We start from the raw sequence: 22,632 nt of genomic DNA, 5'->3' as shown, positions 1-22,632 counted from the left end.
TAGAGAGCAGCTCTGATGTGACAGAGAGAGAGAGACACACAGAGAGACAGAGAGACAGAGAGAGACAGAGAGAGACAGAGAGAGAGAGAGAGAGAGAGAGACAGGGAATGGGCAGGACGAGGGGATCAAAGTTTCTGATTCACTTTTATCGACTCTGCTCCAGCTGCTTCTGCCATGCGGCCTGTCTCGTCGAAAGGTTGACCTTGTCAGGAATTGATTGGCTGATTGATTAATTTTTAAGGCGATTGATTCATTAATTGATTGATTGATTGACGGGTGGTTTAAAACAGAGGGAGCTTCTCTTTTTAAAATTCTCCTTCAGATCCTGTTCGTCCTCTGTTTTACAGCCTGCTGAGTGGAGCAATTTGCCAGCCTGGCCTGTGTCCCTCTTTTCTTGCTTTCCTCGTCTCCTCTCCTCCTCCTTACTTCATCCCCTCCTTAAGTTAATAAGTTATTTTTCTATTAGGTGTAGCTTACTTTGAGGAAGGCAAACCAAGAAAGCAAAACCAATCGATAGAATAAACAGAGCGACTGTTATTGGTTCATCAGTACCAAAAGGTTTACTTCCTGCTAAACTTCAGCTCTTAAAGCATCTCTTGTTGCGTCACAGTTTTCCTGGATGCTACAGAAAGTGAAAGGAGACAAAAATACAGGAGACAGCATGCCTGTGGATGACAACTTTTCAGCTCATTAGCTGACTAGAGGAGGTTGCTTGTTTCCCTCCTCTTCTCTTGCTTCCTCTGTAGGATCCCCACCTCTCTGTCTCTGTTACATCAGCAGAGGTGTCTGGTTTGTGTTGCTGTAGAGGAAACTGATGATGTTATATTTTAACCACTTTTTCAGGATTCAGAAGTCCAGTTTAAAAATAATCTCCTCATGGGAGTTTGCGTACATTCAGGTCGTCCCCCACACGGACGCATTATCTAATTTGACTCTTGATAATTGATTAAGGCCCGCTGCTGTATCGTATTATGGAGCTGCTGGATCGTATTTCCCCACAACGTCCTCCCCCCCCCCTCCTCGCTGCAGCTCTGTTTCTCCGAGAGCCTCAGCTGTCCTTTCGTCACAATAAGCAGAAAGCGTTTTGTGTTGTTGCAGCATCGTCCTTTTATTTTGCAGACGGGGACGTCAGGAAGCAGGAAGGACGACAAAACAGCGGCAGACAGCAGGCTGGCCCAGGGTCAGAGAGCGGAGCCGATAAGAGATGAGGATGAAGGGTCTCTTTGCCAGAGCCTGCTTTGAGTTTCTGTAGAAAAGTTCTCAAATTTAATTTTAAAAGTTTGATTGAATTTTAATTGAACCACTAAAATTAAACAGCTAAAAAAAGCTAATTTATGCTGTGCCTCTTCTCTCTGGCTGATGAAATTGCCTTCGAACAGCAAATGAGTAAATTTCATAAACAAATTAAGGTTAACAAAAAGTGGAAGTCTGGTAAATTAGATGTGATTGGCTGTGATCAGGGTCAAAACTGCCCTTTGGAGGAGGTTTAAATAAAGGTGAACTAATCTGATTGGCCGACCTGTCGCCGCTGAATTAAGGTCAGGTGAACTGATGGATTTGGAGATTTCAAAATGAGTGGAGTGTGACGCTATTGGCCGAGTCGCTGAGTTGTAATCGGGGTCATGGAAAGGTGTCTGTGTATGTATGTGTACTTCTAGGAAAAGCACCCACAGGTAACACACAAGGTTTATAGTCAGGGCTTCCTACGGTGCTACAAAATTAGTATCATCCTCCAGCATAACACACACACAGCCCATAATTAACCTCCCTGCTGACCTCTGACACGACCCCTGTGATAAGGCCCACCCTGATTTTCTCCAATCCTGTTAAGAGCTTTACAAACGCTGCCTGCCTGAAAGGATAGATTACCAGCTGAGTGGAGGGGTGGATGGACAAGAGGAAAGATGGAGACTGAGGGTTTTAACAGTTATGGATTATTGAAAAGCGATCGCTTACAGATTACAGGAAGTCACAATTAGGCAATGTTCTAAATTATGACCATTATCATGCAAAAACACCAAAATAATCGAGTGTTCAGGATGGAAAAGGCGGCACTATAACACCTATAGATGTTTAAATTGCAGGGAATAATGAGTGTCATGCCTCCGACCATCCACAGCATGTGACAGGAAGAGAGGCCGGAGAAAGATGGGGGGAGGAGGAAAATGAGGAGCAGGACGTCGCACGGGTTGATGGGTATTCCTATTTGCTGCCTCATAATGAGTCCCTCACCGAGAGTGATTGTGGAGGTTTGACCTTGATGCCTCCTGTGTAGAAACAAGCATGTATGCAGGACTCGTGTGCATTAATGCGACATTAATGCAAACAGAAGATGGAGCATGAGAGCGCACGCGGTGGGGAGGAATTAAAAGATGAAAAAGGAGGGAGAGATGGGAAGACGGATTGGAAGAGGGGGGGATTTACAATACAGCAGAATGATGAGGGAAAAAATGGGGGATGCAGAAAGGAAGCTGAAAGGGCGGGAAATGGACAGCAAGGAGGCTGTGTAGAAGGACCGCTAAAAGAAAAGAACTAATAAAGGAAGAAGTGACAACAAGGAAGAGGTAAAGACGTGTCCTGAGGGAGGACAGGAAGTGATGGATAAACTGAAGCTAGAGTTGAGTGTGTAGTTTTGGACAGCTAGCCAATCCAATCTGCTGGTTAGCCGGGATCAGTGTACGCGGTTAATTGCTAATGAAGCTATTGATAATGCCATCAGATAGCCTGATCCCATAGTGATGGATTCCCTCTGGAACATAGACTCTCCACTGTGATGTCACCCATTGCTTTGTGGACTACTGTATTGTACCTTGGGTTTGCCATTTTGGAGCCGAAAGTGACCATGTTTGGACAAGAGGGCGGATAAGCATTGCTGCACTTCTATCCTGGTTGACAGTTTACCACTGTAGTGACTCAATCACAGTTTACCCTGCGTTATCTCATTTTTTACTCTAAATGGGACCATAATTGACCAAATGAACATCATGCTGTATTGAAGAAGACTAAGAAACAGAAGACTATACTTTTGCTAAACTACACAAGACAAAGATGTCGACACAGAGGACTGTAATGGATCGAGGGCAGGATTTCCATGCAGCTCAAGGCCGAGTTCGAGTGCGGTGGAATCAGATACTGGGACGACCGGACACCTGAGACTGGAACATGGTAGACACTGAGGGTTAAAACCTGTTCAGAGGCAATTTAATCAACAGAGGTCTCTCCCAGGGAATATGGAAAGTGGTTACCAGTGCTTAAAGAGATTGCATGTCTACATGGTAGAGGAGTAACGACAAAGGACACAGAGGACAATTTGATGTGGAATAGATGTTGATTCCACTGCCTACGTATACCTCATACTAAATTCAGGGAAGCATCACGTGTAAATTGTTTGGTTTCAGCCTCCAAACTGCTCAGAAAATGTTTAATAAAACAATTAAACGGAGGTTATTGGGCCTTGAACATTCATAAAAACTCATTAGAAACATTTTCACTCCTGGCTACGACTTCATGAATGTGGAGGAGGCTGAAGTGGTTTGAAAGCTGCTCTTTTACACTATATTTTCCCCTTTTGCCATCTGTTCACCCAACTATCACCTTCTTTAGCATTTCTATTTGGAAATTATTTCTATTTTAAATTGGACACAAATCCTGTTTGATAACTCAACTGAAAGTGAAACCGATTTGATCCTCGTAAACTGTTTCTGCATACATCAGTCTCACACTCCCAACTCTTCCCAACTCTCCTTTTTTTCCCTTTCAACACCCTAATGTTTCCTTTTTTCCTCTTTCTTTCCATCCTCTTCTCGTCGCCGAATGAACTCGGCTGGCAGCGCCTCCACGCCGTCTCAGCTGCCACCACTGCTCTTATTTCTGAGCTCTGAATCGGCTTTCCCCCTCCGATCCCATTACGCGTCAGGCCCGCTACCTGCAGAGACAAGGCGGCAGCTCTCCACTCCTTTTAGCCCACCGCCCTGTCTTGCCTTCATCATCCTGAGCCACTCTGTCACTCACGCTCACTATCTTGCGTTCTTTTTTAGGTTGCGGATGTTTACAGTTTTGACGTTGGCGCTGCTGTCAGCTCAAGTTTGGCCCTAAAAGGATTGTCGTATTAGACTTATGAAGCTTTTTATGGTGGATCGCAGTATTTTTAGATTGTTGAGTTCAAAAAGTTTTTTAGCTGTAATTAAAATAAAGATGAGAAGTTTTGTAGACAAACTAAGGTGTTTAAACGTTTTTACCGTCTTCCAAATGCATTCCCAACACTTGTGCGTCACATGTTCAAACTTTACACACACCAGTTAACTAAAGACACTTAAGACCGATGTTTCAATTTGACTCGTAAGTAAATGTAGTTCAATGTGCAGGTGCATGATTAGCACCAAAGGTTTTGTGTGTATTAATATACCGTAAAGCTTATTGGATACAAAAGAGGAGCATTAAAGTTGCACGTTTGAATTCCTGGTTGACTTTTGCGTTGCTCTTCTCTGTCTCTCTATTTTTACCCTCCATCCGTGCTCCCAGCTCAGCATCTGTCAACCTCCCACCCCTCTCGCATTTCACCGAGCTGCTGTGCTGCCCTTCATTCGCTCTTGATTGGCTGTGGCCTTATCCATCGGCCAGTGGAACAGACCGATTTAGCGTTGACTGCTAATCTGACAACAATTAAGTAGGGTGCTTAGTGATGAGGTGAGGATGGTGTGGAGTGGGCGTGGTCTTTACAACTACTCAGAGAATATAAGGAAGTACACTTACTATATAGATAGATTGATAGGCAGGTGCATCTGTTCAAATATACCCGAGTTCTGGCTGCACTTAAAGCCCAAGCAAACGCTTCTCACCCGCTTGCAGCAGAGCCATACGCTACTCTTTAATCAGCCTGGTGAATCGAGTAAAGTCCGTGTGGCTTAATGTGTGTATTTCCAGCCCTCCGTCATTAGCCTCTTACATGCAGGGTACAGCCGTGGGTTCACCTGTGCTGCAGCTTCCAGATTTAGCCCCTGCGCCTCTACCGCTCTTCCTAGCTGAGGGATGGAGGGATGATGGTGGTGGTGGAGGGAGTGATAGAGCCAGATTATGTTGCAGTGTGACAGAGGTTGGCTGGAGGTGAGATCAGTGTAATGGATCTCCCAGCAGGAAGGAAGAGCAGTAGACCGGCTGGATTCCATGCCATCAGTGACCCCAGGAAACCTTGAATTAACCACAGAAAGTGACTCGTGGGAGACCGCACTTCATTTTGAATTTTAACCTATTGCCTTAAATGTAATTTGGATGATTTCCAGCACATTATCAATTGTGCCAGCCATTGCCAGCTTCCAGGTTTGCTGTTCGACGGCTGGCTTTTAACTGTGGGATTTTTTTGGGAATCATTAGCAATATTTATGAGGGTCATTACGAACGTTGTGAGTGCATTAGTGTCGTGTGCTTCCCTCCTCAGGGCAGCCACTGGGTGCAAAAGATAAGGATGCTCGATATTGGATTTTTTTGGATTTCTTATATGCTGATTTATTCACCCCATATTGGCCGAAGTATGAGGGCATGTTCCGTTCTTTTGAAGCTAGCTGCATGAAAAGTGTGAATTCTTTATTCTGGTAATTTTTTGGGTCAAATTAGAGAGAAGTTGAAACGTCTTCACATGTCATATCAAAAGTGAAATTAAAACCTTGAGATGGAACTTCCTCCAGTCCAAAACTTTCTTATTACCCAACCCTGTTGTTGTGCAATCCTCTGAGGGGTTTCACCTTTTAAAGGCAGCGGCAGATTGTCCAACAGAAACAAGAGAAAATTAGTATTTGATTGAACTCTTCGAGTGTTTTTGAGTTGAGACTGGAAGCGGCATCAGCAGCACTCAAAAACACTTGTTGTATTGACTGAAGGCCAGAAATCATTTGCAGTGTGTGTGTGTGAGATAGAGAGACAGAGATACGATACAAGGGAAGTGAAAGAGCACGTATGTGTCTGAACTTCCCGTTTGTCTGATTCCCAAAATTGCAACTTATAGTGAAGTTAAAGGTCAGAGGTCATATTGCAATATTACAAACAGCAGCAGAGAATGATGAAACTTGCACTGAAATAATCCTAAATTTGTCACAAATGTTTAATTGGATTAAGTGTAATCCCTCACATGTTAAATTCTTGCACAGATTCAGATTAGTATTACAGAACCTGGATTAAGTGTTATAGCAGATAAAGCGAACACGGAGCAGCAGTGATCGGGGGCTTTGCATCATTCCATGTGTCCCACATTTACACTGCTTACTCAACAGACACTATCCTCCCACGATGCAGAGAACTATGGATATAGTTCAGCTGCTCTCAACTGGAAAGAACTTAAAATGAATTGTGATTTAAAAAGCTTGAGAAAGATTTCCAAAATAATAAAATGAGGATTTAAAAAAATGACACGTTGGAAAGTTTAAATAGCAGTGACGTAAAGTCCAGGTTTAAATGACATCTGACACATGCCTTGTGTAACTGTTTGAATAATGTCTTAATGTAGGTAGATATTTTATATACTTAATGCTAAATCAGTGTATGAATGTAAAAACTGTAACTAGAAGAAGAATAGGCTAAAATGGCTAATAGACATGCTGCCGTATTTTCTACAGATCAATCAATATATACATATATACCCATATAGTTTGTCCTAGTCCTGCTGCACTGTGATTGGCTAGGAAAGGAATTGGCTCGGTCAAACTCAAGGCCGCTTTTCATGTCCTGTGTGAAACCAGACGGCAACATTAGCTTCATCTCTGAGCGTTAACCATGATCTTTTCTTAGCCGTGTTGGTTAGAGTGTCTGAACCTAACTGAGGAAGTGATGAATGCTGTGAATGTTAACACTTTAAAGTTGCAGTTACCAGCTGCACCATTGTCAGATAATAAATGTATCTGAAAACCTGCAGAAACATTCTTAACTTTCAGTGCTGTACTGAGGCCGGTTTTCATGGAAGATGCAGATGTGGCTTATTGTTCGGCATTAGAACATCAACGTGCAGTCTGGTGGGGTTATGGTGTTGTGCTACAGGGCACCTCAGTGGGGTCAGTGAGGTCGTTGAGTGAGCCTAAACGAGTGTATGAAGACACTCAGTCCCTTTGGAACACACACACACACACAGGAACAGCAGTGATGGGAACAGCCAGTACTTTTCAACTCTCAGGATTTCGGCAGCGTCCCACTTCCTTCTCAATTGGCCTCAATTGTGCTCATCACAGCAAAATTCACAAACACACACTAAACACTCACACACATACACACAAATCTACTCTGACCTCATGACTTACTGACTGACTGAACGCCTGCTGGACGTTCACTGAGTTCATGTTGATAAAATGAAGTTAAGACGTTAGGACTTAACAAATTAGACAGAATGTTCCTTTAAATCTGTAGCAAATCTAATGAATTAATTCTCTTTCAGTCATTCACACACGCCCGCTCTCACCACTGATGTATGTAATAAGACACACTAGCTACCACTTTCATTCATTAAAGCTGCAGAGACAGAGACCTGCATTCACATAAATCACTTTATCTGTCATGCGGTAGCTGCGCTGCGCCAGGTCAAGGTCAAACACACACACACACACGGGTACGTAGGGACGCACACACCCACGCCACAACAGCTCATCTGCTTAGACTTGATTGATTCCACAATAATCCCCATTGACTTGCATCATCAAGCTTTAGGATGTGTGCGTGTGCGTGTGTTGTGGGGTCATCTGTGTCTGGCAGCGGCTCCTCAAGTCACAGGCAGCCTGTGGAAGAACTGGTCATGAGACCAGGATAGAAGCTAAATATAGACCCACACACAGACACACACTCTGATAGCTGTCTGTGCGTAAGTGCAGTGTCTGAATGAACCAGTACACTTATCAAAGGATCAGGCTGCATTTTGCATAATGTCTCCTTTCTTTTCATTTGTATGTCTCCCCTCATTCGTCTTTAGAAACTTAAACTCCGGAGGGAGCAGACTGACAACATCTCTGTCTCTATCTTCCTGCGAGTCTCTGAGGATCCGACCGACCGCCTGGTTTGTCAGAGACACGTTTCATTTAGGGAAATCAAAATTTAGAGAACTTAATTTTCTTGTTCTAACAGTCTTTTGGCCAACTTTTTCCTCCACTGTGTCCTAGTTTAGTAAGTCTTTGCTTTGAACCAAGGGTGAAACGTAGACAAGCGGCTCTGATGCATTCTTTGCGTGTACCTGTGGATCTACGGCTGATACCTGAACATCTTCATTAAGATCATGCTTACGTGTTAAGCATGTATAAACAGCGGTACAGCTGTGGTTGTTCTGAAAGTATTATGTCAACCTTCACAGCAAGAATGGACAAGTTGTCAATTAGTAATTGCAAAACGCCGGTAGTTGTGAAATACGAATGATTTATTGTCTCGATGTCAGCCCGGAGATTAACTGGCGACCTGTTCAGGGTGTATCCTGCCTATTGGCCAATGTGTACGCTGGGATTTCCACCAGCCCCACGCAACCGTCTAGGGATAAGATCTTATATTTACTTAAATATATGCAGACATCACATGATTAGATGTTAGAACTTGGGTACAACAAGAAGGGACGCTTAGGAAACCTTTAGAAATCGATTGCTCTCCGGATTTGTTTCGTTCCAAAGTTTTTGGACTGTTGGAAGGAAATAAATACTCTTAAGACCTCACATTGTGCTCTGGAACTACTTAAGGGTTTTTGTCCTAATGTTCTAACATTCAGTGCATCTAATGAGTAATCAGCTACACAACAGATCAATAGATTATGGCACGATCATCAGCAGTCCTAGATTTCAAAACAAATAGGTTTTTAAAGTGACCTCCTGGGTTGTTCGGAGCAGGTTTGAATTGTGTTTGCAGAATCTGATTAGAAGAAGAACACACGCTGCACCAGAAGACAGCGTCTGAACAGGGCTGTCCTCCCTCTGTGAAAACATGTTAACTTTGTGAATGTAAAGCAGGTTACCGCTGAAAAAACATTTTGGTGCTCAGTCAAGCTGCTCTGGATAAATAAAGATTAAACAGCTTGAGATAATGATTCCCATTGATCTGCATCCTAATTTAGCTTCCGTCCGTACCCTTGTGAGTTTTCATTGTCTGACTTTGTACCTCAATAATCAAACAGCTCATAATTGGCTTTTTGTGGCCCTTATTAAACATGGAGGGGGGGCGGCGCAGATGGAGGGGGCATCCTTTTTGTTCGTAGTAATTAAGCACATCCCTTCTCTGTTGGCTGCAGAGGAGAAAAATGAGTTGGGAAGTTTAAATGGTGCAGCTTTCCCTTCTCATTACCTGCCAACAGATGATGCACTGAGTCACAGGCGGCTCCCTCATGATGAAGTATTGGTTGTCAACCTGAAGAAAGGGGCCCCTCAGAAGGTCACGACGTATGTGTACTGCGTCATAGCGTGATTGATAGAATATAAACGACATTCTTGGACATATATGTGGAATAGTTCTATGATTGTTCATTATGGACTTTTACTTTTGACACATTTCCTTTTAGGGTTCTTTGTAAGACTCAGGGAGCCATTAAGAACACTTCTAAATCAAAGAACCCATCTTGGAAGAAAGTTCATTGAGGATTGTTTAAAGCATGGGCGTTAAAAGATCCTCATCCTCATTTGGCCTTTAAAACACAACATGGTTTTGCTTGTCTCTTGGAAACTAGTGGGTTATTTAAGATGATATTACAGCCCCCCTACACTTCTGTTCCGAGTGAAACAGGACGTGCAGGCGGGACATATCATTAGAGGGATTTGATGTGATCGTTGAGAAGTGGGCGTAGACAGACGTTCTCCACAGCACAGTAGCTAGCTAACTGACCGAGCGTTCTTGGTGCTCTGCGGCTAAATGTTGCAGATTGATTGGTTGAAATTGTTTGGTGCTAACTTACGTAAGCACGCGTAAAATTTAGTTTTACCGGATGAAAAAATGGTCGGATTTTTATATAAGAATACGAAGAAATTGATTTTCTGTATTTCTTTAGGCCTATATTGTCAAATAGATGCACAATATTCCCGGGGATGTGATCTAAAAGGATTTAAATGACATTTTTCATTTCACCTCGACTTTAAGCACTGCTAGAAAGTGGAGGACTGGATAGAACCCTCAGAGGGTTCTGGTTGGAACCATTAAACCATAGAAGGATTTTCTCTCCTCTCAAAGGGAGTTCTGAGTGGAAGCTTTCACAAATAGTTCTTGGTATAAACCTTTAGTTTGGTTTCTGGGTAGAACCTTCTAAAAATGGTAGAACCATTATAAAAGGTTTTACAAGAAACCAAGTATTCATTTCCTTTGGGGACAAGCCAAAGAACCCTAGATGGTTCTAGTTGACACCTTGTATTTCTTGGAGTGTACAATAATCTAAAGTCTAATTGACCACAAGTGTCTCAGCTGTAACTCCACAGCAATTAGCGCTTGGCACCAAAGATGGAGACCAAATTTCATTCCTTGATGTTCACATGCAGGGTCTCCTCATTTATGGGGGTCATGAGTGGATAAGTTTGAGCGGCACTCCGGGGACATCTGAGGTGTCATTTATAAACCACTTCCTGTCAAAGTGACCTACAAGAAAGTGAGAGTCAAGGCAGTGGGACACTTAACAGAGTCCCCAGCCCTGGCACGCTGCCTTATATCTTCCATGTCACTTCAATGTGCAAGGCTGGAAGGTGATTACAACTCTCCATCCAGCTCCTCTCATCATCATTTTTCAGCTATATGGGCTCCGGTCTGTCACTTAACCTTCACACATACCCCCTCCCCGTTCTCTGTATTAAAAGAAAAAAGGTTTAAGGCATTGCATTTTTGGTCAGTTAAAGTTAAACTTGGTCCTCATGTTGGAGAAAGTGTCAATACCAACAGATGGTAGCAGATGGTAGAAATGTGGTTACCGTGACTACATTTCTGGTGACTTGAAACGAACATGCTATGGTGATAGTCATGGTCTGATGTGTACATGTATCTATCCAACATTACTTCTGCTACTAACTAACTAACTGCCAAAGTGGCCTGCACAGAGGACAAACTGGGATTTCAGATCATTAAACATTTAGATTTTTTTCCATTTCAAGTCTGTTTGATTAACAAAACGATTAAAGAAGACAAACATCTTTTTCCTCTAACTGTGGCCGGTTAACAACCCTGAATCCATAGCAGAATTTAACTCACTGATGAAAAGAAGCTTGTAACTTGATGAATGAGAAGAGAGTAAAATTAGATTTTTCTCCTCTTGGGAATTGAGTCAAAGTGCATTTTGTACCTCAGCAGTTCTCCAATAAGTAAGAGGGATTGCTGCAACAAATAGGTCTTCGGTCTAAAACCTCTTGATCCAGCGCTTAAGCAGTTCAGAACCAGTGGTACAAAAGCCTTTGAGGGTCAAATCAAATTATTCATGAAGCGCACCAGTGGATGTACTACATGAGAAATCATCCCTTATATTCCAAGGAGACTTATACTCTTTTTTGCCTTCATCCTCCTGTGATCTACAGCCGGGAGTCGAGAGAGCTTGACCTTGTATGGTGATGGTGTATCCCTGTGTGTGCGCGTGTGAGATTGACTGAGTGTGTGTGTCTAAAGGGAAGTTTGGACAGTCCAGAACACTGGCGAGGACTCACCGGCACATGACGAGGCTTGTGACTGACCTTACGTAACGTTACAAAAAGGGCCTGCTGTAGAGCTGCCAGGAAAGAAGCCAGGCCTTTGATTTCTCTGTGTGGATCAATAAAGAATCACACTTTTATCAGAACAATGGAGTGCTCGGTTTATGTGCAGGGATTATTTTATTTGCACTTTCACGTAGTTCAAGTGCACCGACAGCTACTTGTTTGTCCGGGTTCTTTTATGGTGCAAAAGTTGGGAAAGGGACACTTCCATCTCAGCAGGGTTTTTTTAACACAATGGTAAAAGACAACTTAACTCTCATCCTACCAACATATTTATAATACAGCTGCAGACTACAAAGAGCAAGAATAACACAACTCCAAGAAACACGCATCAAAGCAAAACTGTAACTTATTCCTTCTATGACATGATTCATCACAAAATATTGTAATCTGATTAAAAGAAAGGAAAAAAATCACGTGTCCATCTGTATCTGTCCTTTTCATGATTGACAGAGAGCTCTCTGATAGTGTGCAAACATGACATGAATACATATTTCCATGCATTAAGAATGCAAAGGCAAAATTGCTTTTGACTGAGGTCCCCTGTGATGCAAATGCATTGGTATCATTTTAAAACAAGCAGAAAATATTAATATAAAGTGATTAGAAAGGGATTGATTGACAAGTCAAGTGCCTGTGAGATTTGACAAAAGGTAGAGTCTGTGGCTACCCAGCAGATAAAGTGAAGCATCCATGATGTGCACACTAACACTCACATGTTTCCTTAAAATGGCACTAATTTTCCACAAAGGGAACATGAAAGGAATGGAAGAGTGTCGTTACCCTTTTAATATTTAGCATATGTGAGGAAGTGATGGACGGCTGGATGGCGCTTGTATCATTCCTGATTTGGTGAAGTATAATTGTATTGAATGTTGTGTGTATTATAGGTGGGAATTGGGAGACTGTTTCAGGTCTAATCACGAGGTTGAACTTGTGTGTTCGGCTAAGTAGCTTGTATGTAAGTCGTGTGTAGTGTTCCTTGAGGTTACTTGGCTCCATATTTTTAGCTTGAATGTCTTTTTAACTCCGCCCACGAGGACTTAACTCAACTAGTAAGATATTTCCGGCCCCCAAGAAATTCTTGTGTAACTAAAATCCTGATGTGCTATTCATAGAAAAACCAGTGGAAAGACCTGCAGCTTTACCCCAGCACCATGGTGAGGACTCAAACAGGAGATAACCCTTGAAAGAATGTGTCATGTGTGAGTGTGTGTTTAAAGATAGAAGTGAAGGATGCAGTCCAGTACATCCACATGCTAGAGCACCACCGCAGAGTGTCTCTGGCCTTTCCATATCCACTTGCTGGTTTTAGCCCAGATAGCTCTCCCACGTGCAGGCCGGCTATAAATAGCGCAGGTTTTTAATGCGCGATTGTCCCAGCAGGCCTTTTTATGACTGAACGGGCCAGTAGGTTTTTCACTGTTGTTACTAAGGCAGAGATTAACCACAAATGGAAGTCACCACACTTCTTTATTTTCACACCCCATTACCACTATTATTGCACGGCGATGCCCTTTACAAGCACACGGTAGCTAGAAGATTTTATAGGTTTCAAAAGGTCAAAGGTGAGGAGTACGTTTTGCATCCACATCAGCACAACCTGCAGATGTGGATGCTGTGGGTTTATACACAATCCACACTTCTTCTTTCAGCACTGATCTTCTACTTCTTTTTCCAGGTTCATACGCAGACTGTTTTTTATGAGACCTAATAAACTCGGATTGAACTTCTCACTATTTTTCAAGACGTATGCCCTATAAATAACTTCAGAAGTGTCCGTATTCTGCATTAATTTCATGCTCATTTGCTTAATTTGCTCATTCTAATGCTCCATTTAAGCCATAACAGATTTAGACAGACACACAGTGAGTGATGTGCTCATGGCTGGGATGCTTTTGTGTCATGCCAATGCCATTAGACTATGTTAAAGACAGGGAAGAAAAGGCCTCTTCTTCTCCTCTTTATTTCTCTTTTAGTAAGCATAACACATTTATTTTGTCCCAGGGAAGGATGACTGAGCACTTTGGAGTTTTTCAGCAAAAAAAAACTCATTTATATTCACACCCCAGACTTCTCTCCCTTTTTTTGCTTAAGGCCACCTCAGTAGAGTTAGACTGAGCTTCTTTTTAAACTCAATGCTTTGAGATTTTTCATGGACTCAAACATGCAAATGTAGATACAGACTCACTTGTCTCACCTCTGGGCTGTTTCACTGCCTTACTGGGCTAAGCGTGCTATGAACTGTGTGTGACCCGGTGCAGGAGGGCGCTATTCCTCTGAGAGAGGAGATGAACTGCAAAGCTTTATCGGCTTTTTCCTATCGCACAAAGAAACTTTCTTCGCCAGATAAATGACGGCGTTGAGCCTCTTCTTTCCTCTCCTCCTCTCCTGTAGTGTGCATCCTTGCTCATAGCTCCTCCAGCAAGCCTCCTTTCTCCTCTCTCCCCCAAGATGCATTTTAGGGAGTAAGAATTCCTTCAAGATGGTGCACTGGTATTGATTAACAGGTCACAGGCTAGAGGACGGAGGAGCGAGGAGACAAGGAGGTAGAGACATGAGAAGAGTGCTAGGTCTTTGTTCAGTAATGTTTTCCCAATAAGCTTTTTTTGCAGTCTTGCAATTCTGACACACTCCTACCTGCAGTAGTAGAATGGTTCCCATCCCAGGCGCCACTTAACATTACAAAACGTGACCCAAACCCGAACAGGCCCTGAGCGTTAGCAGCCTTATGAACAACCAGTATGAGCATGTTTAAGGTCAGAGGTCGCTGCACTCAGACGTGATAATGTAACCTGATGTTCTGAGAACATGCACAATATGGAACTGCGTGAAAAATAGGACATAAGAGCAGAGCGGTGCGGGCGTCGCTCCTCGTTGAGCTGTTCCTCCCGGTGTGTGTGACTCATGTTGTGTAGCTGTCAGGAGCTTCATCATTATTCAGAGTCAGCGCTGCGTCGGGAACACGGCCGCCTTTCGCCTTCTGCTGCTGCAAAGACGATGCTCTTCCGCATCTCACATATGTGTTGCTGTGCTCAGTCGTGTGTGTGTGTGTGTGTGTTGCATGATGTTTGTGTGAGTGTGTTAGCACGTGACATGGGCAAATATCTATCTGTGCATGTGTGTGTGTGAGTGTGTGTGACAGAGAGCAGGACACACCAGCAGAGCGTCATACAAGGCAGAGGATCGCTGCGTTGGTATGTGGATGTAAAGCTGAAGACATCACGTGATTGTACAGCTTGTGTGTGTGTGCTGCTCATTCTCCACTTAACATTCAGTTTACCTGTTTCCTGCCGCAACATGGGAACACATGTTATGTGCTGTATGTGTTTGGTGTAGTGTGTGTCATGCCCAAGGATGTTTTTATTGATTGACGGCTTAAATGGAGAGAAGGAGGAATGACTGAGGAGAGAGAGAAGGCTGAGTGGAAACAATGAAATCAATCAGCCTGTCCTTTGAGTTTATGAGGAGTGGGGGAAGAGGAGGAAAGATAGAGGAAAGAAGAATGGATGAAAAAGAGAAGGAGAGAGAGCGACAGAAGATGAAAAAAGAGCACAAATAGAGAAGAAGGGAGAGCTGAAGAAAGGGAGAAATATGGAGGGAGGGAAAATTATATTAGAGAGGGAAAGACCTAAAAGGAATGAAAGAAAGGAATGAAGGCCAATAAAGAAAAAAGAGGTGGCGGGTAGAGGAGAGGAAGGAGGAGTAGATGTAAAGAGGCATAGAACAGAGGGGAAAAAGGAAAGGATAAAAGGGGAAAGGAAGGATGCTGAGGATATAAGAGGGGATGAAAAAGATGTTAGAGGTAAAAGAAATGAAGAAAAAAGGAAGAAACTGATAGATTGAAGGAGGGAAGAAGGAAACAGCAGAGGAACAACGAAGCAAGAATCAAAGAAGGATAAAACAGAGTGGGAGAAAAGAAAGATGAAGGACACAAGAGCAAATATATGTAAGAGAGTAGAGGGAATGGGGGATGTTGAGGAGAAAGGATGGACGAGAGGAGACAAGAGAAAAGGAGACAGCAAGAGAGAAGAGAAGGGGAGAAGGGACTGGAGATGGAGGAAAGGATGCTGAATGAAGGAAAAGAGGACAGGTGAAGGGAAGAGGATAGAGGTCAAGGGGGAGAGGTGAAGAAAGGAAGGATGGAGACGTAGAGGATGAGATGAAAGAGGAGAAAAGGAAGGATGTTAACGAGTGATGGAGGGGGGATGAGTCAGGCGCACGTGAGACGGATGTGAGCTGCATGCTTAATAACACACGCACACACACTTACACGCGCGCGCAATAGGTGAAAACACACACCTGCATCAGCAACTGGGGAGAGGAAGCAGTGGGAGGGTCTTATAGAGGGCATCCTCTCCCTTCTCGTCTTTCGTCTCCTCCCTCCATCCCTTCTTCTCCTTCTGCTTCTCTATCAAGTCACGACTGCCCCCCCTCCTCCTTCCTATTGCTCCTCCTCTATCGCTCTTTTATCCCCCCTCTCTCCTGACCCACATTTCTTTTTCTCCCTTTAACCCACTCAATCTTATCTTTCCTCTTCCTCACCTTTTCCCTCCTTTCTCCTCCCGCCTTTTTTCTTTTTCTCTTCATCCTTCTCCTTTATCTCCTCCTTACTCTCCTCTCCCTCCATCACTCCATTCTGTCTCTCCTTCTCCCCACTCTGCTGATTGGCTCTTTGATCATGACGGCTCTGCTCCGCTGTGTAATTCCTCGCTGTAATTTATGAAACCATAAATGATATCAGCACATGTTATCAATTCCTTGACCCAAATAAACACACGCACACACACACACACACACACACACACACACACACACACACACACACACACAGCGAAGCATAGTGGGAGCATTTGTACTTGAGCTAGTATGAGGTCAGAGATCAAAACAATACAAGCGGCGATCATAAATACAACATGATATTGTCGTTATTAACAAACAAACGCTGGATCTGGCTTTCTAGCTGATGGGACGAGAACAGTGTGTGTGTGTGTGTGTGTTTGTGTGTATGTGTTGTGTAAGGGGAGGGAGAGGGACAAAATAATGAATAAAGTAACTATTATAAGGAAAGACGGTGAAAATGATTTGTGAAATGTTTTTAATTCTTTTATTAAAGTCGAAGAAAAAAGCAAGCAGGAAATGAAAAAGTGTTTAAAAAATACATTCATATTAAAATTATAAGGGAAAGTGAAGTGATTAAATGATGATGCACTGCTGAGAAGTGACAAGTAGTTATTGTAAATTCATTATTTATGTGTGAAGTGATTATTTATTAGTTTGTGGGAAGTGTAACTGCTTTAGTGAAATGGTTTCTGATGGTTAGTCAGGACAGAAGAAGAGCACAGAATGTCGAACTTTGTGCATAAGCTAAATGATATGCTCATTGTTATTGACTGTTATAAGCAGGCTACACTGTTGTCATGTGTATCTAGGACCCTCTGGAATAAGTAGATCACCATACTGAGCTTTCACTAGCTGCTGTCGATCCAATTTAATATAAAACAGACTGAACAAAATGAGAAAAGTATGGTGATTAGTCCTCTTAAATGTTGACTCATTAATGTTATCGATGCTGTTTTAATAAATGTCAAGAACCCTCTAGAGTCAGTTAATCATTAATCATCAAACTGAGCTTTGACTCGGAGGCCTGCGTGTTGGACAGCCGTGATTTAAGTTGATGTAAAACAGACAGTAATTTAAATATGCCAACGTTTGCACTGCTTACATGTCGACAAAAATCAAACCATTATTTTGTGTTGAATAAGCACTGCTATCGTTAGCTAGTGAGGCTACACTAGGTGAACTTCCCAATAAATAATAAGAATTGTAGCACATTTTCTGACATCGCTGACTGTGTTAAAGCTACGTTTACTGATTTAAAAATATGGCGCATCTCAAAATGTCAAGAGTAGTGTTGTTAATAAAAGTTTTAGATGCCATTTAAGTCCAAAAGTGTCACGTTAAACCTGTCGCACATAACAGTGTAAGAAATGCATCCCGGTGGCTCACAGTGGCTCACTTAATAAGGTTTATTCGCTGTCAAAGACCGTGTTGAGCTCTGGGATAAAATATCAAGGAGGCAATGTGCAGTCAGTGGGAGATGAGATTACGGCCAAGGAAACCTGATAGTGAATGAAAACCGCCTGTTAGATTCAGTTTGAAAGATGGTATAACTGGTCGAGCCAGTCTGCTCACCCAGTGAGATGAATGGAAAAGGACGTGTGTGTGTGTGTGTGTGTTTATAAGTGAATAAGGAGCAGACAGACCAGTAACAGAGCATGCTTCTCCACTAGAACATTAATATCTTGCATTTCTGTGGAGACAGCGCACACACATCAACACATGTTTATCAAGCTCACAATTCAGTTTGGCGGCTTTCTTTCAGATCCTCCTCGTGCTATTCTTTCCTGCTTCACCAAAGTTATTCTCCTTCTTCCTCCCTAACTCAGCTCCCCCAAGAGACTGCAGTCACTTCCCTTTACACTGAGTCACGTCCACACACTTCCTCTTCTTCTCTGTTCTCTCAATGACGTGGCTCAATGCTACTGTCTGAGCCTCAGCCATGTGTTGTGACTGCAAACCACGTGGCTGCTGATTCCTGCCTGAGATATCATTTAGGTTGATCATAAAGTAGGGCTCTGTTTTGAGGGTCAGTGGGTTTGTTAAAGATTTCTTTGAGAATTTAAGGACCTTAGAGGATTACAGCAATTCTTAAAAGGGTTAGTGGGGCTCCTACATGGGGGTTAAGGGGTTTCACGAGGGGTTACAGGGCTTGTTGAGTTTACAGACGTCCCAGGTGGTGCTGTAGAGGTGTCGGAGGGGTCTCTATGGGCTGTAAGCTGGTTATAAGGTTCCTTGAGTGGCACCAAAAGTCTTTAGTGATCATTCATTTGGTTTTTCAGGGGTTTCAAAGGTCTGTTTGGGGTTTTAGGGGTTTAAGGCTTGATTTCTGGATTTCACAACAGGCTCTAAAGTCGTCAGTGACTTTTATATTGAAACCTTTGGTCCTTGAGGTGCATCAAAACTTTTAGGTATTGTACATTTCTTCTTTCTTTGGTGTTCTTTAAAGGATGCAAGAGGTTTAAGGGGTTTAAGGATTGATTTCCGAATTTCACCAAGTGGCTCTGAATTCCTCATTGACATTTTTAGGAGCTACAGGGGTCCTTTGAGGGGCAGCAAAACTCTACAGGGATCGTTCAATTAGCCATTCTTTGGTATTCTTCCGGGGATTCAAGGGTCATTGTGGGGTTGGAGGGGTTTAAGGTTTCATCTTGGAGTTTTACGAAGAGGCTCTGAATATAATTTACCTTTTAAAAACGCTGTTGTCAGTGCACATAACTCAAGAGATTTTCCTACACAAATGAAACACAGAAAACAAAGATTGATCGACCCGGTGCCACTATGACCACAGAGTCCACAGATTAACTAGACCAAACAGAGCGGCTCATTTCACTGATTAACACACCCTCAACCAGCGAAGGGGAACTAATCGCCTGAAGACCTCTTGGGTCACGGCTGCACACTGATGTGAGTGAGCCAGTGGGAGATGTACAGGATAAATGCATGGAGATGTCTCCATATAGGTCCTGCTGGAGTACATGACACTGTGCCGGTGCAGATGCCTCTATTGGTTTCAGTGTCGAACCTCCTCTTACATGAAAGTCTCATTATCTATAATGAGAAGCTGTTGAGCGATGAGGGGCTGTTGATGAGAGCTCCTTGTGACTCCGACAGTGAACAGTGTAATAATATACAGTATATGCCAGATGATGGAGGCTTTTATCCAGAGTGCCTCACAGTACTTCAAGAGCATACATATTTTAGAAAGGGTGGCCCATTGGGAACTGAACCCCTAATTCTAACAATGGTAGCGCTGAACTTCACAGGAAACACAAACCTTGGCAGTTTCACAGAGGGAGCAGGATTATTTCCCATGTTTGGTAGCTGTGTTTCAGAGAGCAGAGAAAACATCACTTCCTTTGTGATCGCATAAGCAGCAGACGTGAGTGACGCATGCATCATTTCTCACTGAAGATCTTTCCAGCTGTGATCAGCACCTCCAGTTACTTGGGTTCATGCTTTACAAAGGGACTCGTGCACTTTTGTTGCATCTCAAAAAAGACAAACCACCCAGGGAATTTTTCTTTAATCTTGATGTTTGACTAACGTGACCTTTCCCTCTCTCCCTCTCTTTTTCCGTCTTCAGTATGGGGAGGAGGAGGTGTGTTCGGACCGTTTGGACACTGACTTCCCGGACATCGACCTCTCCCAGCTGGACACCAGTGACTTCGACAGCGTCAACTGTCTCAGCGAGCTACCGTGGTGCAATGATCAGCCAGCAGACGCATCACCGGCCTCTATCCACTACAGTACGGCAGATGAGCTCTTTGAGGTGAGGCTCCTTCACCAAAATACAGTTCAGTTGTTCTGTACAGCTCAGGTTGCTCCCATGGAAACTGCATAGGCTTCAAACCAAGCTTGGATGTGATATCCAAGAAAAGGAAATGTGAAGGCACAAACAAGAAAAGAACCCCCTTCATCAACATACAGTCCAGATTGCTGCAGGTTTAAGGCTGATCCACAGAGTTGGCATGCTGAAGCCACACTTAAACTGGAAACTAATCTGATTGGATTTTGGAAAACATTCTGCTGGACCCCAAAACACGACTTCTGTGATTAAGCAAGGCACTCTAAATGGTCGAACCCATTGCTTCATGTCTTGAGCATATGTGTCAAACATTAATATGTTTAAAATCTAGATTCAATGTTAGTCAGGAATGAGAGACAGTCCACAAGGAGAGGTCTACGGAAGTGTGCTCGGAGTGAGCCTTGGCTCTCTGTTGTTCAGACCGTCACCTGAAAAGCTTCACCAATATGTGTGGCAAAATTCCATATTACATGACCAATATTTACTATTTTACCAACAAATGTTTCAAAACTATCTGTTGCTCCTTCAAGTGCAGCTTCTTCGTGTTTGTAAAATGGTGAAAGCAGGCCAGGCCAGAAAAATAACACATTTTGCAAAAATCTGAACAAATGCTGCAGCCTTATTTAGAAATGCATTTACAAATCAGTGTGTGACTCTGTTGCAGCTCTTTAAATGTTAGAAAGCACAGCCTTGTCAACATAGAAAGATGTCTACAGTAAGACCAAGGGCTTTTTTTTAAGCAGGGCCGTAAAGTAAAGTAAATTAGTTATATTGATTTGGGCCTTTTATAAGTTTGGACAAGCAGCATCTTTCTGAGGGCAAGTCATTCTCTACTACGCAGCACGTAACACGATGGTGGAAGCCGTCCATCAGATTGGATCGTTCCAATAAAAGCCCTTAGGCTCCAGTATCAAATGCCCTTGCCGGGTGAATTCAGGGAATACCCTTCTTGTTTGTTCTCCTTCTGTAAGTCAACCCCGGATCATTGATTGTCTATAGGTATCCGACCACAGCAATGTCTCTCGCTCCCATTATGGAGGCTAAATTGAGTGCATCTTGAGAATAAAAACACGACAACACAGAGATAAAGTAGCATTTGGATCCAGATCATCGGCTATGTAATGCAACTCTGCAAGTGGAAATTGCTTTGATGCCGAGATGCACCACAGAGTATTGGTTAAATGAAGACAGGCAAGGCATGATGGGAATACAGGTGCCATTGTCTCAGTCTGCACTCTCTTGATTTTTATTCATATTTCGATTCCCATTAGCCGACGCCTGAGTGACTGTTTGTCTTCCTGCTGTCGACGCAAAACTTTATGACACTGTTAGGATCGTAGAACAGACTCAGAGTACCACATTAACTGTAACAGATATTGGTATTGACTGCGAAATGTTTATGAGAAAGATGCAACAACAAGAAGAAAGAGAAGACAAGACATCAATCTGTCGTTGCCTCTTATCTTCCTGTCTGATACGCTCTTTGAGTTGCTGGCTGTTTTTGGTCTGTACTTTCATTTTCAAACTATTGTCCCTCTCCCTTTAACGTGCTTTCCTTACTGATTTTCAACTCCACGTGTGGTGCCTTTCTCTCTTTATGACCGGATTCTGAATGTCTCTCCCCTTGCTGTTTCTGTAGCCTTCTCTTACCAAAAAAGCCATATCTTACATATTATATATATATAGTTTAACACTTCTTTACTGCCCCGTGTTTCACCTGCAAGTATGTGTTTGAGACAAAGATATATTTCTGTCAGCTCCATATCATTGCTGCAATCCGCCAACCCCCTGGCATATAATATTTTTGCCAATATAGTATTGATCAGACTAATACAGCGGAGCAGACGGTCAGACGGTGTTCGGGTATAAACACGCAGTAATGAATAGAGTGATAAGCAGATGGATGGAGCCCCCGGTGTCACTGTCTCTTCGCTGTCCGTCAATACGGCACTTATTTACAGAAGTGTATGGGAATCTAATCCCATGTCGGGCGGGATTGATCCGTCTTTGTGTGTGGTCGGGCTTTATTTAACCTTGGAGAGTGAAGGCAGTGAAATGAAAGAGATAGAAAGGTTGGGCTAATTATATATTATTACTTCAGCAATAATAATAATAATAATAATGCAGTATATTATGCAAATGATTATACATCATACTGCCTTCAAGCTGTCATTGATTTAACTTTGTTTCCCTCTCTGTTGCTGTGTCTCTTTTTCTGTCCCACTCGCTGTGGAAGCTAACTATTATCCAGCAAATGTAATTAACATCTGTCTTCTTTAATGATCATAATCAGCTCATTTCTTTGACTGCTTTTGAATGTACAAACATACTAGTACTGCAAAGAAAGCTTTTTGATTATGACATGCCCTCTGAGCGAATATAAAACAGGGAGAACTTTTCAGGTCGGAAAAAGCTGGCCGATTATTTTAAAACCATTTCTGTGGTTTTCTAGTTGGCTTCAAACCCACGACTATGTAGATGTAGTCTGGAAATATGATTAAGTTTAGTTTCACTTTGATGCTGTTACTTATGACTACGTTTTAA

At 42.8% G+C, this 22,632-nt stretch overlaps 1 protein-coding gene across 1 annotated transcript in view; it reads left to right on the top strand.

Moving 5' to 3' along the window:
• ppargc1b (peroxisome proliferator-activated receptor gamma, coactivator 1 beta) overlaps positions 1-22,632 on the top strand; it is a 90,458-nt gene that overhangs the window by 47,756 nt on the left and 20,070 nt on the right. Inside the window, exon 2 of the mRNA XM_069669971.1 lies at positions 19,867-20,052. Coding sequence (XP_069526072.1) covers positions 19,867-20,052 — 186 coding nt within the window. The remainder of the gene's footprint in view (positions 1-19,866; positions 20,053-22,632) is intronic.

Source organism: Semicossyphus pulcher, unplaced genomic scaffold (assembly GCF_022749685.1).
Source record: "Semicossyphus pulcher isolate SPU_LCO1_2020_fin unplaced genomic scaffold, fSemPul1.0.p SCAF_2, whole genome shotgun sequence".
NCBI classification, from domain to species: Eukaryota; Metazoa; Chordata; class Actinopteri; order Labriformes; family Labridae; genus Semicossyphus; species Semicossyphus pulcher.
Note: the sequence above shows the minus strand (reverse complement) of the source record. Positions and strands in the feature narration are given on the sequence as shown.